We start from the raw sequence: 15,565 nt of genomic DNA on the forward strand, positions 1-15,565 counted from the left end.
AGCGTCTCATGCCCGTCTCTGGGGTCCGCGCTTTTAGCCACGGCTCGCGCCCATCTCTGGAGCTCCTTTAAGCAGCGCTCTTAATCCCCTCTCCTCACGCACCAGGAAACAAAGAGGGAAGAAAAAGTCTCTTGCCTCTTCGGCAGGTCCAGACATTTCCCCGGACTCCCTCCCGGCTAGCCATGGTGCACTAACCCCCTGCAGGCTGTGTTCACGCAGCCAACCCCAGCCCTCTCCCTGTGCTCCGACCGAAGCCCGAGCCTCAGCTCCCAGCCCCGCCCGCCCCGGCGGGTGAACAGACAAGTTTCTCAGGCTGGTGAATGCTGGTCGGCACTGATTCTCTGTGCAGGAATCTCTCCGCTCTGCCCTCCGGACGGACCCCTGTTGCTGCGCTCTCCTCCGTGGCTCCGAAGCTTCCCCCTCCGCCACCCGCAGTCTCCGCCCACCAAGGGACTTCCTAGTGTGTGGAAACCTTTCCTCCTTCACAGCTCCCTCTCACTGGTGCAGGCCCCGTCCCTATTCTTTTGTCTCTGTTTATTCTTTTTTCTTTTGCCCTACCCAGGCACGTGGGGAATTTCTTACCTTTTGGGAGGTCTGAGGTCTTCTGCCAGCGTTCAGTAGGTGTTCTGTAGGAGTTGTTCCACGTGTAGATGTATTTCTGGTGTATCTGTGGGGAGGAAGGTGATCTCCGCGTCTTACTCTTCCGCCATCTTCCCCTCGTCCCCCTGTGCTATTCTTTGAATGTAGTATAGAAAACACTAGTCGGTCCTTAAATAAGGGGGATTGTATGGTGTATGGTAGGCTTTCAGTATGAGTTCTGTGGGCCTTGAGGAATTCCTCTTCAAAAGGGTATTTTCCTTTCTTATCATTACAGAGTCCCAGAAAGCTAAGAGACTGGATCAATTCATAATTCTTTCTTCAATCCCTTTCTAGTTCACATTTTATTTTCACACTGAGAATTAACGTGAAAATAAATACTTTTTTTTTATAAAACGGGAAGATAAAATCCCTACTGCTAGGTTTGTCTGCATTTCATCTATTCAACTATGTCTTATTTCTATAGAACCTCTCAAATATTGTCTTGTTTTTTTTTTCAAGATTCTCATTTGTCTCAAAGGGCAATGAATATTTGTACCTCTGCTTGTCTTTATTTGAATTCATGCATTTGAAAATATCCTTAGAAATCTGGAGTTAATTCATGAGCTGATTATAAAGTAGCCAAAAAGTATTGACTGAACCAATATGAGTAGAGTTTAGTTAAATTTGTTTGTCTTATAATAAATATAATTACTGAAAATATAATTTTCAGTAATTTCCTTTCCTGTCTGTACCCCTTGCCCGCAGAGTCTACTCTGTCTCAAAAATGGAATTAAGATGAGTAATTGCAAGGCAAAATTTTCATTACTTGAGTGCTGTATGTACTGGTGGGTTTGCTTTGTCTTTTTCACCTTTCAATCACTACATTTGAAATTTACTTTAATATAGAGAATATGGGCAGGTGAATAGGGAGGGTGGTAAAAGCAGATGTGTTTCTAGGTATATTCCGTCTGAGTTTTAGCCTCTACCAGAATGAATTTTGGTGTCTGTTCTTTACATTTCAGTGTCTGTGATTTTCGAGGTAAATGGATGGTGTGCAGGAGTTTCAAACTTAATTTATGATGCAACATGATATGATGGTTTTAGCACTAGAAACTGTTTGGAATATAAATCCCAAACAGTTTTCTTGTTGGTGTGATATAAGGAATGTTACATATCCTCTCTAAGTCTCAGTTTCCACATAGCTAATAGGTATAATGTCTGCCTGGTAAGATTGTTAGAAAACTAAATGAAATAAACACAGCATATATTACATTTAATATGTAGTCACTAAAATACTATATACATATATATGTGTATATGTATATATGAATGTATATACAGTTGACCCTTGAACAACAAAAGTTTGAACTGTGAGGGTCCCCTTACACATGGATTGTTTTCAATAAAAAATTCTACAGTACTCCACAATCTGAGGTTGGTTGACTCTGCAGATGCAGAACTACTGATAGGAACAGTGGAGTCAGAGGGCTGGTTTTAAATTGTATGTGGATTTTTAACTGCATGAAGGGTTGATACCCCAAACTCCTGCATATGTTTATATACACACATATACTATAAAATAATAAGAAAAAGCCTAACAACACACTAGAAAAACTATAAAACAGCTTAGTCACTTAAGAATTATAATTGGCTAGAAATATATGAAAACATGTTCAATCTGGAACATGAAGATTAAAACCGTTTTTTTTTGTTTTTTGTTTGTTGGCTTTTTATTTTATTCAGAATTAAAACAAATGATACTATCTAGAGTTCCCCAAGGAATTTCATAAAGAAATGGATTCCATCTTGTACTGTTTGGGGAAGTGTGAAAAGATAAAGCTTTTAGGGAAGGCAGTTTGGCATTATTTATCCAAATGATAAATATTCATGCCCTTCAAACCAGCAGTTGTACATCTAAGTGTTTCCTCTTAGAGAAATACTCAATATGTGCAAAAAAGGCATATACCAGAATACCCATAGCAGTATTCCAGGACTGAGGAACGCCCTGGGATTAACGTAAGGGGGATGAGGACGGATGGGGACAGGGGCATACAGGGACATGGGGACATTCATTGCTGGGAGAATACAGTTACTGGGGCTTCCAATTATGGAGGCAGAGTCCTGTTGAGGGGCATTCTTTCTTCTGGCAGATCAGTCTTCTCTGCATGAGGAGAGGGACTGTTACACAGGGCACAGGAATGCTGTCCCCCTGCTGGTCAGTTTTTGTACTAAACCATGTATGCTGTTCCTTTCCAGCCTCTTGATCACTATTAGTACGTTATGTGGTGTGTTTAAAGGAGGATAGGTTATAGAAAGAAGTGTTCTGGTTAATAATAGTAATTTGAATTTCTACACATTAGGTTTTATTTATTTTACTGCTTAAAAACCTAAATGGTTAAATTTATCCAAAGACAATCCAAATTATTATTCTCATAACTCTCCAAATGAATTTAAACCTCAGTTTCTTTTTTACAGAACCTTTAAAAAACAGTGAAAGCTCAATCTGGAAGAGGAGCTGTTTATTTCTCATAACTATTTGACAAAAATCTCAAAACACTTCCTCTGACAATATAGAAACAAACGAATTCCACTAGTGCTAATCCCTAGGTGATGCTTTTCAAGAGTACTTTTCTGAAACAGCCATCACAAGAATTAAAATTATTTGTTGATTTCTGCTGATTATTTCTTGTTGCTAAAACTTGCCATTTTGAATTTGCAGGTATGAATATAAGCAAGAGTGAGATAGCAAAAGAAACTTCATTAAAACCATCTCGGAGATCCCTGCCTTGCCTGGCCCAGAGCTATGCTTACTCAAAGAACTTGAGCCAATCTACCTCACTCTTCCAGTCAACTGAGAGTGAATCTCACGCTCCCACTTCTGTAACCTCAATCTCTGCTGACAAAGCAGAGCAAGGTGAGCTCTACTTTCTTGTTTAACTTTTAAAGAATAGTGTTTTCCACTAGTGTTTATAGAGTCTTCAGGAAGGAGATTGGCATAGAAAGGAGAACAGTAGCCTATGCCAGTCAGACAAAAGGCCGTTCGTTGGTGAGATGTGTGTTCTTTTCGTTTTATCCTTGAAGGTAGCCAACCCCATGCAAATATGGACCTAACACTTTCTGTTGGCAAGAGAAGACAGATCAGCCACCTAAATCACTGGCTCATTAGCATTCCTGGTGAGAATTTATTACCAGTAATTAAATATGCCAGCAATAATAAACTCAGTTCCCTAAACAGAAAGACCCAAAACTATAAATAATACTGAGAGTAAATCAGTGAACATTTGGTTGCACGAAGATGTGGTTAGACAAGTGTTGGCAAATAAAACTACACACATCTGACTGTCTGAGACTTAATATACCTTCAGACAATCCCTTTTCACAAGAGTCAGGAGTCAGAATACAACCAGGCCGCTGTCATTCAGTGGATGGGTATGTTTTTATTTTCCCTTCCATCTCTAAGAGCTTTTATATTATGAAAATTGATTCCCTTATGATTCCTTAGGGTTGCTTCTTCCTCTGGATAATTTGAAAATGCCAATATTCTCTTTTCAATAGTATTGGGAAATCACTATTTTAAATAGTAAGCTTACATCTATGTCTAATAAGGAAAGTGGCTAATTGTTTAAGAGAATCAAAGTGTTAAAATGTAATATAGATGTATCTCTCATTTCCACTCATTAACTTAAAAACATTTCTTCATGTTTGGCTGCTATTTGGACAGCAGTCACCACGGTAATTGTTCTAACTGTCATTATGTTTTTATTCCCCAAAACTAGAAAGTCTTTTTTGTTCTTGTTTCCAGTTAACACTGAGGAAGGCAGAAAAGACTCTGTGCTCAGATGTTCTTTTGCTGACCTCAGTGACTTTTGCTTGGGTGAGTTACTTTCTATTATTTCCTTCCTCCTTTCCCCCTCTCCAAAGGTAAACTGACTTCTACTTCAAATGTAGAACATTATTTTTTTAAGAAAAAAAAAAATTCATGTTTAGTCTTTAACATTTGATGGGTGAGAATAATATTCTAAGGTTAAAATATTATTAAGGTATTTCATGTACAGTTTGAAAGTCAAATACAGAAGATTTTTAATGAATAACAATCCTATAACTGAAAAATATTCTGTTGTTAGTCTTTTGGAAATTTCCTTCAATTCTCGATGAATAAGTACATTTATACTACTGTGTCTAGATTTATCAAATTTCAGCATTATTTGTTGATCTCTCGTGCTAGATGAAGGTTTATTAGTTCATTCATATAACCTTTCCTTATTTTTTTCATAGTTACACTGCCATTTTAAATCTCTCCACTGATTAAATTTGTAACTATAGTATATTTGCATCTTTATATCATGTTTTTTCTTTTTTAACTTTTTTCTTTTTTAATTTTTTAATTATTATTTTTAACATCTTTATTGGAGTATAATTGCTTTACAATGGTGTGTTAGTTTCTGCTTTATAACAAAGCTATACATATACATATATCCCCATATCTCCTCCCTCTTGCACCTCCCTCCCACCCTTCCTATCCCACCCCACTAGGTGATCACAAAGCACCCAGCTTATCTCCCTGTACTATGCGGCTGCTTCCCACTAGCTATCTATTTTACATTTGGTAGTGTATATATGTCGGTGCTAATCTCTGATTTCATCCCAGCTTAAGCTTCCATCTCCCCGTGTCCTCAAGTCCATTCTCTACGTCTGCATCTTTATTCCTGTCCTGCCCCTAGGCTCATCAGAACCATTTTTTATTTTTTTAGATTCCATATATATGTGTTACCATACAGTATTTGTTTTTCTCTTTCTGACTTACTTCACTCTGTATGACGGACTCTAGGTCCATCCACCTCACTACAAATAACTTAATTTTGTTTCTTTTTATGGCTGAGTAATATGCCATTGTATATATGTGCCACATCTTTATCCATTCATCTGTCGATGGACACTTAGGTTGCTTCCATGTCCTGGCTATTGTAAATAGTGCAGCAATAAACAGTCAGGTACATTTCACTTTTTGAATTATGGTTTTCTCAGGGTATATGCCCAGTAGTAGGATTGCTGGGTCATATGGTAGTTCTATTTTTGTTTTTTTGGGTAACCTCCATACTGTTCTCCATAGTGGCTGTATCAATTTACATTCCCACCAACAGTGCAAGAGGGTTCCCTTTACTCTACACCCTCTCCAGCATTTATTGTTTGTAGATTTTTTGAAGATGGCCATTCTGACCAGTGTGAGGTGATACCTCATTGTGGTTTTGATCTACATTTCTCTAATAATTAGTGATGTTGAGCATCCTTTCAAGTGTTTGTTGGCAATCTGTATATCTTCTTTGGAGAAATGTCTATTTAGGTCTTCTGCCCATTTTTAGATTGGGTTGTTTGTTTTTCTGATATTGAGCTACATGAGCTGCTTGTATATTTTGGAGGCTAATTCTTTGTCATTTGCTTCATTTGCAAATGTTTTCTCCCATTCTAGGATTGTTTTTCATCTTGTTTATGGTTTCCTTTGCTGTTCAAAAGCTTTGAAGTTTCATTAGGTCCCATTTGTTTATTTTTGTTTTTATTTCCATTACTCTAGGAGGTAGGTCAAAAAGGATCTTCCTGTGATTTGTATCATAGAGTGTTCTGCTTATGTTTTCCTCTAAGAGTTTTATAGTGTCTGGCCTTAACATTTAGGTCTTTATCCATTTTGAGTTTAGTTTTATGTATGGTGTTAGGAAGTGTTCTAATTTCATTCTTTTACATGTAGCTGTCCTGTTTTCCCAGTACCACTTATTGAAGAGGCTGTCTCTCTATTGTATATTCTTACCTCCTTTGTCAAAGAAAAGGTGACCATATATGTGTGGGTTTATCTCTAGGCTTTCTATCCTATTCCATTGATGTATCTTTCTGTTTTTGTGCCAGTACCATACTGTCTTGATTACTGTAGCTTTGTAGTATAGTCTGAAGTCAGGGACCCTAATTCCTCCAGCTCCGTCTTTCCTTCTAAAGATTTCTTTCGCTATTCTGGGTCTTTTGTGTATCCATACAAATTGTGAAATTTTTTGTTCTGGTTCTGTGAAAAATGCCATTAGTAGTTTGATAGGGATTGCATTGAATCTGTAGATTGTTTTGAGTAGTATAGTCAATTTCACAATGTTGATTCTTCCAATCCAAGAACATGGTATATCTCTCCATCTGTTTGTATCATTAATTTCTTTCATCAATGTCTTATAGTTTTCTGCATACAGGTCTTTTATCTCCTTAGGTAGGTTTATTCCTAGGTATTTTATTCTTTTTGTTGCAGTGGTAAATGGGAGTGTTTCCTTACTTTCTCTTTCAGATTTTTCGTTGTTAGTGTATAGGAATGCAAGAGATTTCTGTGCATTAATTTTTTATCCTGCTACTTTACCAAATTCATTGATTAGCTCTAGTAGTTTTCTGTTAGCTTCTTTAGGATTCTCTATGTATAGTATCATGTCATCAGCAAACAGGGACAGTTTTATTTCTTCTTTTCTGATTTGGATTCCTTTTATTTCCCTTTCTTCTCTGATTGCTGTGGCTAAAACTTCCAAAACTATGTTGAATAATAGGGGTGACAGTTGGAAACCATGTCTTGTTACTGATCTTAGTGGAAATGGTTTCAGTTTTTCACCATTGAGAATGATGTTAGCTGTGGGTTTGTCATATATGCCCTTTAAGTTCCCTCTATGTCTACTTTCTGGAGGGTGTTTATCATAAATGGGTGCTGAAATTTGTTGAAAGTTGTTCTGCATCTATTGAGATGATCATATGTTTTTTCTCCTTTAATTTGTTAATATGGTTTATCACACTGATTGATTTGTGTATATTAAAGAATCCTTGCATTCCTGGGATAAACCCCACTTGAATATGGTATATGATGCTTTTAATGTGCTATTGGGTTCTGTTTGCTAGTATTTTGTTGAGGATTTTTGCGTATGCGTAATCAGTGATATTGGCCTGTAGTTTTCTTTTTCTGTGACATCTTTGTCTGGTTTTGGTATCAGAGCAATGGTGGCCTCGTAGAATGAGTTTGGGAGTGTTCCTCCCTCTGCTATATTTTGGAAGAGCTTGGAAAGGATACGTGTTAGCTCTTCTCTAAATGTTTGAAAGAATTCACCTGTGAAGCCTTCTGGTCCTTGGCTTTTGTGGGTTGGAAGATTTTTAATCACAGTTTCAATTTCAGTGCTTGTGATAAGTCTGTTCATATTTCTATTTCTTCCTGATTCAGTCTTGGAAGGTTATTCTTTTCTAGGAATTTGTCCATTTCTTCCAGATGGTCCATTTTTTAGCATATAGTTGCTTATAGTAGTCTCTCATAACCCTTTGTGTTTCTGCAGTGTTTGTTGTCACTTCTTTTTCATTTCTAATTCTGTTGATTTGAGTCTTCTCCCTTTTTTTCTTAATGAGTGTGGGGCTAATAGTTTATCTATTTTGTTTATCTTCCCAAAGAACCAGCCTTTAGTTTTATTGATCTTTACTATGGTTTCCTTCATTTCTTTTTCATTTATTTCTGATCTGATGTTTAGGTTTTCTTTCCTTCTGCTAACTTTGGGGATTTTTATTCTTCTTTCTCTAATTGCTTTAAGATTAGGTTGTTTATTTGAGATTTTTCTTGTTTCCTGACGTAAGATTGTACTGCTTTAATTTTCCCTCTTAGAACTGCTTTTCCTACATTCTATAGGTTATGGGTCATCGTGTTTTCATTGTCATTTGTTTCTAGGTATATTTTGATTTCCTCAGTGATCTCTTGGTAGTTTAGTAGCGTATTTGTTTAGCCTCCATGTGTTTGTATTTTTTACTGTTTTTTTTTTCCTGTAATTGATATCTAGTCTCATAGCATTGTGGTCAGAAAAGATACTTGATACAATTTCAATTTTCCTAAATTTACCAAGGCTTGATTTGTGACCCAAGACATGATCTATCCTGGAGAATGTTCCATGAGCACTTGAGAAGAATGTGTATTCTGTTGATTTTGGATGGAATGTCCTATAAATATCAATTAAGTCTATCTGGCCTGATGTGTCTTTTAAAGCTTGTGTTTCCTTACTTATTTTCATTTTGGATGATCTGTCCATTGGTGAAAGTGGGGTGTTAAAGTCTCCTACTATTATTGTGTTACTGTTGACTTCCCCATTTATGGCTGTTAGCATTTGCCTTATGTATTGAGGTGCTCCTATGTTGGGTGCATAAATATTTACAATTGTTATATCTTCTTCTTGGATTGATCCCTTGATCATTATGTAGTGTCTTTCTTTGTCTCTTGTAATAGCATTTATTTTAAAATCTGTTTTGTCTGATATGAGTATTGCTTCTTCAGCTTTCTTTTGATTTCCATATGCTTGGAATATCTTTTTCCATCCACTCACTTTCAGTCTGTATGTGTCCCTAGGTCTGAAATGGGTCTCTTGTACACAGCATATATATGGGTCTTGTTTTTGTATCCATTCAGCCAGTTTGTGTTTTTTGTTTGGAGCATTTAATCCATTTACATTTAAAGTAATTATCAATATGTATGCTTCTATTGCCATTTCCTTAATTGTTTTGGATTTTTTATTGTAGGTCTGTTCCTTTTCTTGTTTTTCCTGCCTAGAGAAGTTCCTTTAGCATTTGTTGTAAAGCTGGTTTGGTGTGCTGAATTCTCTTAACTTTTGCTTGTCTGTAAGGGTTTTAATTTCTCTGTCAAATCTGAATGAGATCCTTGCTGAATAGAGTAATCTTGATTGTAGGTTTTTCCCTTTCCTCACTTTAAATATGTCCTGCCACTCTCTTCTGGCTTGCAGAGTTTCTGCTGAAGGATCAGCAGTTAACCTTCTTGGGTTTCCCTTGTATATTATTTGTTGCTTTTCTCTGGCTTTTAATACTTTTTCTTTGAGTTTAATTTCTGATAGTTTGATTAATATGTGTCTTGGTGTGCTTCTCCTTGGATTTATCCTGTATGGAACTCTCTGAGCTTCCTGGACTTGATTAACTATTTCCTTTCTTATGTTAGGGAAGTTTTCAACTATAATCTCTTAAAATATTTTCTCAGTCCCTTTCTTTTTCTCTTCTTCTTCTGGGACCCCTATAATTCGAATATTGGTTCTTTAATGTTGTTGTCCCAGAAGTCTCTGAGACTGTCCTCAATTCTTTTCATTATTTTTCCTTTGTTCTGCTCTGTGGTAGTTATTTCCACTATTTTATCTTCCAGGTCACTTATCCATTCTTCTGCAGAATAACTGATTCTGCTATTGATTCCTTCTAGAGAATTTTTAATTTCATGTATTTGTGTTGTTCATCATTGTTTGTTTGCTCTTTAGTTCTTCTAGGTCCTTGCTAAACATTTCTTGTATTTTCTCCATTCTATTTACAAGATTTTGGCTCATCTTTGCTATCATTACTCTGAATTCTTTTTCAGGTAGACTGCCTATTTCCTCTTCATTTGTTTCATTTGGTGAGTTTTTACTTTGCTCCTTCCTCTGCTGCATATTTCTTTTTCTTCTCATTTTGTTTAACTGCTGTGTTTGGTGTCTTCTTTTCACAGGCTGCAGGTTCGTAGTTACTGTTGTTTTTGGTGTCTGCCCCAGTGGGTGAGGTTGGTTTAGTGGCTTGAGTAGGTTTCCTGGTGGAGGGGACTGGTTCCTGTGTTCTAGGGTGGGGTTGTATCTTGTCTTTCTGGTGGGCAGGGCTGCATCCAGTGGTGTGTTTTGGAGTGTCTGTGAACTTAGTATAACTTTAGGCAGCCTCTCTGCTAATGGATGGGGTTGTGTTCCTGTCTTGCTAGTTGTTTGGCAGGGGGCGTCTAGCACTGGAGTTTGCTGGCCATTTGGTGGAGGTGGGTCTTAGTGTTTAGATGAAGATCTCTGGGTGCACTCTCATTGATTGATATTACATGGGGCCGGGAGGTTTCTCATGGTCCAATGTCCTGGACTTGACCCTCCCATCTCAGAAGCTCAGGCATAACACCCAGCTGGCACACCAAGACCCTGCCAGCCACACAGCTCAGAAGAAAAGGAAGAAAAAAAAAAAATGAAGAGATAGAACCCTAGGACAAATGGTAAAAGCAACCTAAACAGACAAAAATCACACAAAGAAGCATACACATGCATGCTCAGAAAAAGAAAAAAATGAAAAATAAAAATAGATAAATAAATTAAATAAAAAATAATTCGAAAAATAAAAATAAAAAAATTTGAAGTAAAAGAGGAGAGACACCAAACCCATAAACAAATCCACCAATGATAATAAGCACTAAAAATTAAACTAAGAAAAACATAAAACCAGAAACAAATTAGATGCAGAAAGCAAATCCCAAGTCTAAGTTTGCTCCCAAAGTCTGCTGCCTCAGTTTTGAGAACATTCATTGTCTGTTCAGGTATTCTTCAAATGCGGGGTTTATCAAGTTGACTCTGGGGATTTAATCTGTTGCTCCTGAGGCTGCACAGAGAAATTTCCCTTTCTCTTCTTTGTTCATACAGGTACTGGGGTTCAGCTTTGTTTTGGCCCCGCCTCTGCATGTAGGCCGCCCTGAGCCTCTTCCATACCCAGACAGGAGGAGGTTAAAGCAGCAGCTGATTAGGGCTCTCTTGCTCCCTCAGGCCAGGGAGAGGAAAGGGTATGGTTCATAATTAGAATGCAGGGCAAGCCTGTGGCCACTGCCGTGACATTGCAACAGCCTGAGGCGAGCCATGTGTTCTCCCGGGGAAGTTGTCCCTGGATCACGGGACCCTGGCAGTGGTGGGCTGCACAGGCTCCCAGGGTGGGTGTGGGTAGTGACTTGTGCTCGCACACAGGATCCTTGGTGGCAGCTGCAGCAGCATTAGTGGTTCATGCCCGTCTCTGGGGTCTGAGCTGATAGTCGTGGCTCACACCCATCTCTGAAGCTCATTTGGGCAGTGCTCTGACTTCTGTGGGCACACTGGGAAGAAATCCCCTTTCCTCATGCACCCCGACACAGTGGTCTCTTGCTTCTTAGGCACGTCCAGACTGTTTCCTGGACTCCCTCTCAGCTAGCTGTGACACACTAGCCCCCTCCAGGCTGTCTTCACACGTCCAACCCCAGTCGTCTCCCTGGGATCTGACCTCCGAAGCCTGAGCCTTAGCTTCCGGCCCCCACCCACCATGGCAGGTGAGCAGACAAGACTCTCAGGCTGGTGAGTGCTGGTCAGCACCAATCCTTAGTGCAGAAATCTCTCCACTTTGCCCTCTGCACCCCTGCTGCTGCACTCTCTTTCATGGCTCTGAAACTTCCCTCCCACCCACCCCCCATCTCCACCAGTGAAGGGGCTCCCTAGTGTGTAGAAACTTTAACTCCTTCACAGCTCCATCCCAGAGGTGCAGGTCCAGTCCCTATTCTTTTTTTTTTTTTGCAGTAGGCGGACCTCTCACTCTTGTGGCCTCTCCCATTGCGGAGCACAGGCTCTGGACACGCAGGGTCAGCGGCCATGGCTCACAGGCCTAGCCGCTCCACGGCATGTGGGATCTTCCTGGACTGGGGCACGAACCTGTGTCCCCTGCATCGGCAGGCAGACTCTCAACCACTGCGCCACCAGGGAAGCCTGACTTATTTATTTTATATCTGGAAGTTTGTACCTCTTGATCCCCTTCACCTATTTTGCACCCAACCAACTTGCCTCCTCTCTGGCAACCACCAATATGTTCTCTGTATCTATGAATCTGGTTTTCTTTTGCTTAATTTGTTTGTTTTGTGTTTTACAGTCCACATATAAGTGGAATTATATAAGTGAATTATGTAGTACTTGTCTTTGTCTTATTTCACTTAGCATAATATCGATGTTTTCCATCCATGTTGCCACAATTGGCAAGATTTCGTTCTTTTACTTATGGCTGAGTAATATTCTATTACATATATATACCACTTCTTTATCCATTCATCCACTGATGGACCCTTAGCTTGCTTCTGTATCTGGGTTGTGGTAAATAATGCTATAGTGAACATAAGGGTGCATATCATTTTGAATTAGTGTTTTTGTTATCTTTGGACAGATACCCAAAAGCAAATTGCTGGATAAGATGAGAGTTCTATTTTTAATTTTTTGAAGAGTCTCCATACTGTTTTCCACAGTGGTTGCACCAATGTACATTTCCAGCAACAGTGTACAAGGGTTCCCTTTTTTCTGCATTCGTGCCAAAACTTGCTGTTTCTTGTCTTTTTGATAATAGCCATTCTGACAGGTGTGAGGAGATACCTCATTGTGGTTTTGATTTGCATTTCCCTGATGAATAGTGACACTGAACATCTTTTCATGTGCCTATTGGCCATCTGTATGTTTTCTTTGGAAAAAATGTTTATTCATATCCTGTGCTCATTTTTTAATCAAGTTGTTTGTTTTTTTGATGTTGAGTTGTATGAGGTTTTATTATTTTTTGGATATTAACCCATTATTAGATATATGATTTACAAATCTTTTCTCTCAGTCAGTAGGTGTCTGTTTCTTTTGTTGATGATTTCTTTCACTGTGCAGAAGCTTTTAAGTTTAATGTAGCCCCATTCGTTTATTTTTGCTTTTTGCTGTTGAAGTCAGATCCAAAAAAATACATTGCTAAGACTGATGTCAAAGAGCTTACTACTTATGTTTTCTTCTAAGAGTTTTATGATTTCAGGTCTTAAACATTCAAATCTTTGATCCATTTTGAGGGATTTTGTTCTGTTCTGTTTTGTTTTTCATATATGGTATACAATGGTGCTACAATTTCATTCTTTTGTGTGTAACTGTCCAGTTTTTCCAACATCATTTATTGAAAAGACTGTCCTTTCCCCATTTGTATATGCTGTCCTCCTTTGTCATAAAATAATTAACCATATGTGCTTGGGTTAATTTCTGGGCTGTCTATTCTGTTCCATTGATTTATGTGTCTTTTTTGTACCAGTGCTATACTGTTTTGATTACCTAGCTTTATCGTATAGTTTGAAATCAGGTAGCAGGGTATCTCAGCTTGTTCTTTCTCAAGATTGCTTTGGCTATTTGGGGTCTATTTGGAGTCTCTTGTGGTTCCATACAAATTTGAGAATCATTTGTTCTAAGTCTGTGAAAAATACTATTGGAATTTTGATAGGGATTGCATTGAATCTGTAGATTGCTTTAGGTAGTATGAACATTTTAAAATTATTAATTCTTCCAATCCATGAGCATGGAATACCTTTCCATTTATTTGTGTCTTATTCAGTTGTTTTCATTAATGTATTGTAGTTTTCAGAGTACAGGTCTTTCATCTTTTTGATTTAATTTATTCCTAGGTATTTTATTCTTTGGAGTGCAATTGTAAGTGGGATTGTTTTCTTAATTTCTCTTTCTGATAGTTCATTATTAGTGTACAGAAACACAACAGATTTTTGTATAGTGATTTTGTATCATGAAATTTTAGTGAATTTATTAGTTTTAATAGTTTTTTGGTAGAGTTTTTAGAGTTTTCTATATATAATACCATATCATCTGCAAATAATGACAGGTTTACCTCTTCCTTTCTAATTTGGATGTATTTTATTTCTTTTTCTTGCCTAATTTCTCTGGCTAGGACTCCCAATACAATTTTAAGTAAAAGTGGTGAGAGTGGGCATCCTTGTCTTGTTTTTGATTTTAAAGGAAAAGTTTTCAGCTTTTCACCATTGAGATATTACCCATGGGTTTGTAATGTATGTCCTTTATTATGTTGAGGCTCATTCTCTCTATAACTACTTTTTTGAGAGTTTTTTATCATAAATGAATATTGAATTTTGTCATATGCTTTTTCTGAATTTATTGAGATGATTATATGATTTGTATGCTTCATTTTGTTAATGTGGTTTGATTTGTGAATGTTGAACCATTCTTGCATCTTTGGAATAAATCCCAGTTGATCATGGTGTATTATCCTTTTAATGTATTGTTGAATTTTGTTTTCTAGTATTTTGTTGAGGATTTTTGCATCTATTTTCATTAGGGATATTGGTCTGTAATTTTCTTTCTTTGTGGTGTCCTCTGGTTTTGTTATCAGGGTAATGCTGTCCTTGTAAAATAAGTTTGGAAGTGTTCCTTCCTTCCTCTTTTTGGAGTTTGAGGAGCATAAATATTAAATCTTTGAATGTTTGGTAGAATTCACCAGTGAAGCCATCTGGAGCTATACTTTTTTGTTGTTGTTGTTCTTGGGAGAGTTTTGATTGCTGATTCAATCTTCTTAGTAGAAATTGGCCTATTCAGATTTTTATTTCTTTATGGTTCAGTCTTGGAAAACTGTATGCTTCTAGGAATTAATCCATTTCCTCCATGTTGTCCAATTTGTTGGCATAAAATGTTCATATTAGTTGCTTATGAGCCTTTGTATTTCTGTGATATCAGTTGTAACTTCTCTTTCATTTCTGTTTTTACTTATTTGAGCCCTCTCTTTTTATCTTGGTGAGTCTAGCTAAAGGTTTGCCAATTTCATCTTTTCAAGGAGCCAGCTCTTATTTTCATTGATCTTTTCTATTGTCTTTTTAGTCTCTATTTACTTCCACTCTGATTTTCTTATTTCTTTCCCTTTACTAACTTTGGGTTGTGTTTCTTTTTCTTCTTCTAGTTTGTTTAGTGTAAAGTTAGATTGTTTATTTGAGTTTCTTGGGTTTTTGTATGTTTCTTCAGGTAGGCTTGCATTGCTATGAACTTCCCTCTTAGAAATGCTTTTACTACATTCCATAGATTTTGAATGTTCATATTCATAATGTTCATTTATGTCATATTTATGTTTTCATTTTGTCTCTAGGTATTTTTTTAATTTATCCTTTGATTTTTTTTTTTTGATGACCCAGTGGTTTTTCAGTAGCATATTGTTTAATCTCCACATATTACTGGTTTTCTAGTTCTCTTCATGTAATTGATTTCTAGTTTCATGCTGTTGTGGTCAGAAAAGATACTTGATATGATTTCAATAATCTTAAATTTTTTGAGACTTGTTTTGTGACCTAACATGTGATATATTCTGAGAATGTTCTGTGTGTGCTTTAGAAGAATGTGTATTCTGTTGCTTTTGGATGGAATGT

General features: G+C 37.4%; 1 protein-coding gene across 1 annotated transcript in view; it reads left to right on the forward strand.

Moving 5' to 3' along the window:
* ANO3 (anoctamin 3) overlaps nt 1-15,565 on the forward strand; it is a 408,770-nt gene that overhangs the window by 215,283 nt on the left and 177,922 nt on the right. The window contains 2 exon segments of the mRNA XM_060018617.1: nt 3,299-3,493; nt 4,382-4,453. Of these exon segments, the coding sequence (XP_059874600.1) occupies nt 3,299-3,493; nt 4,382-4,453 (267 nt within the window).

Source organism: Delphinus delphis, chromosome 8 (genome assembly GCF_949987515.2).
Source record: "Delphinus delphis chromosome 8, mDelDel1.2, whole genome shotgun sequence".
NCBI lineage: Eukaryota > Metazoa > Chordata > Mammalia > Artiodactyla > Delphinidae > Delphinus > Delphinus delphis.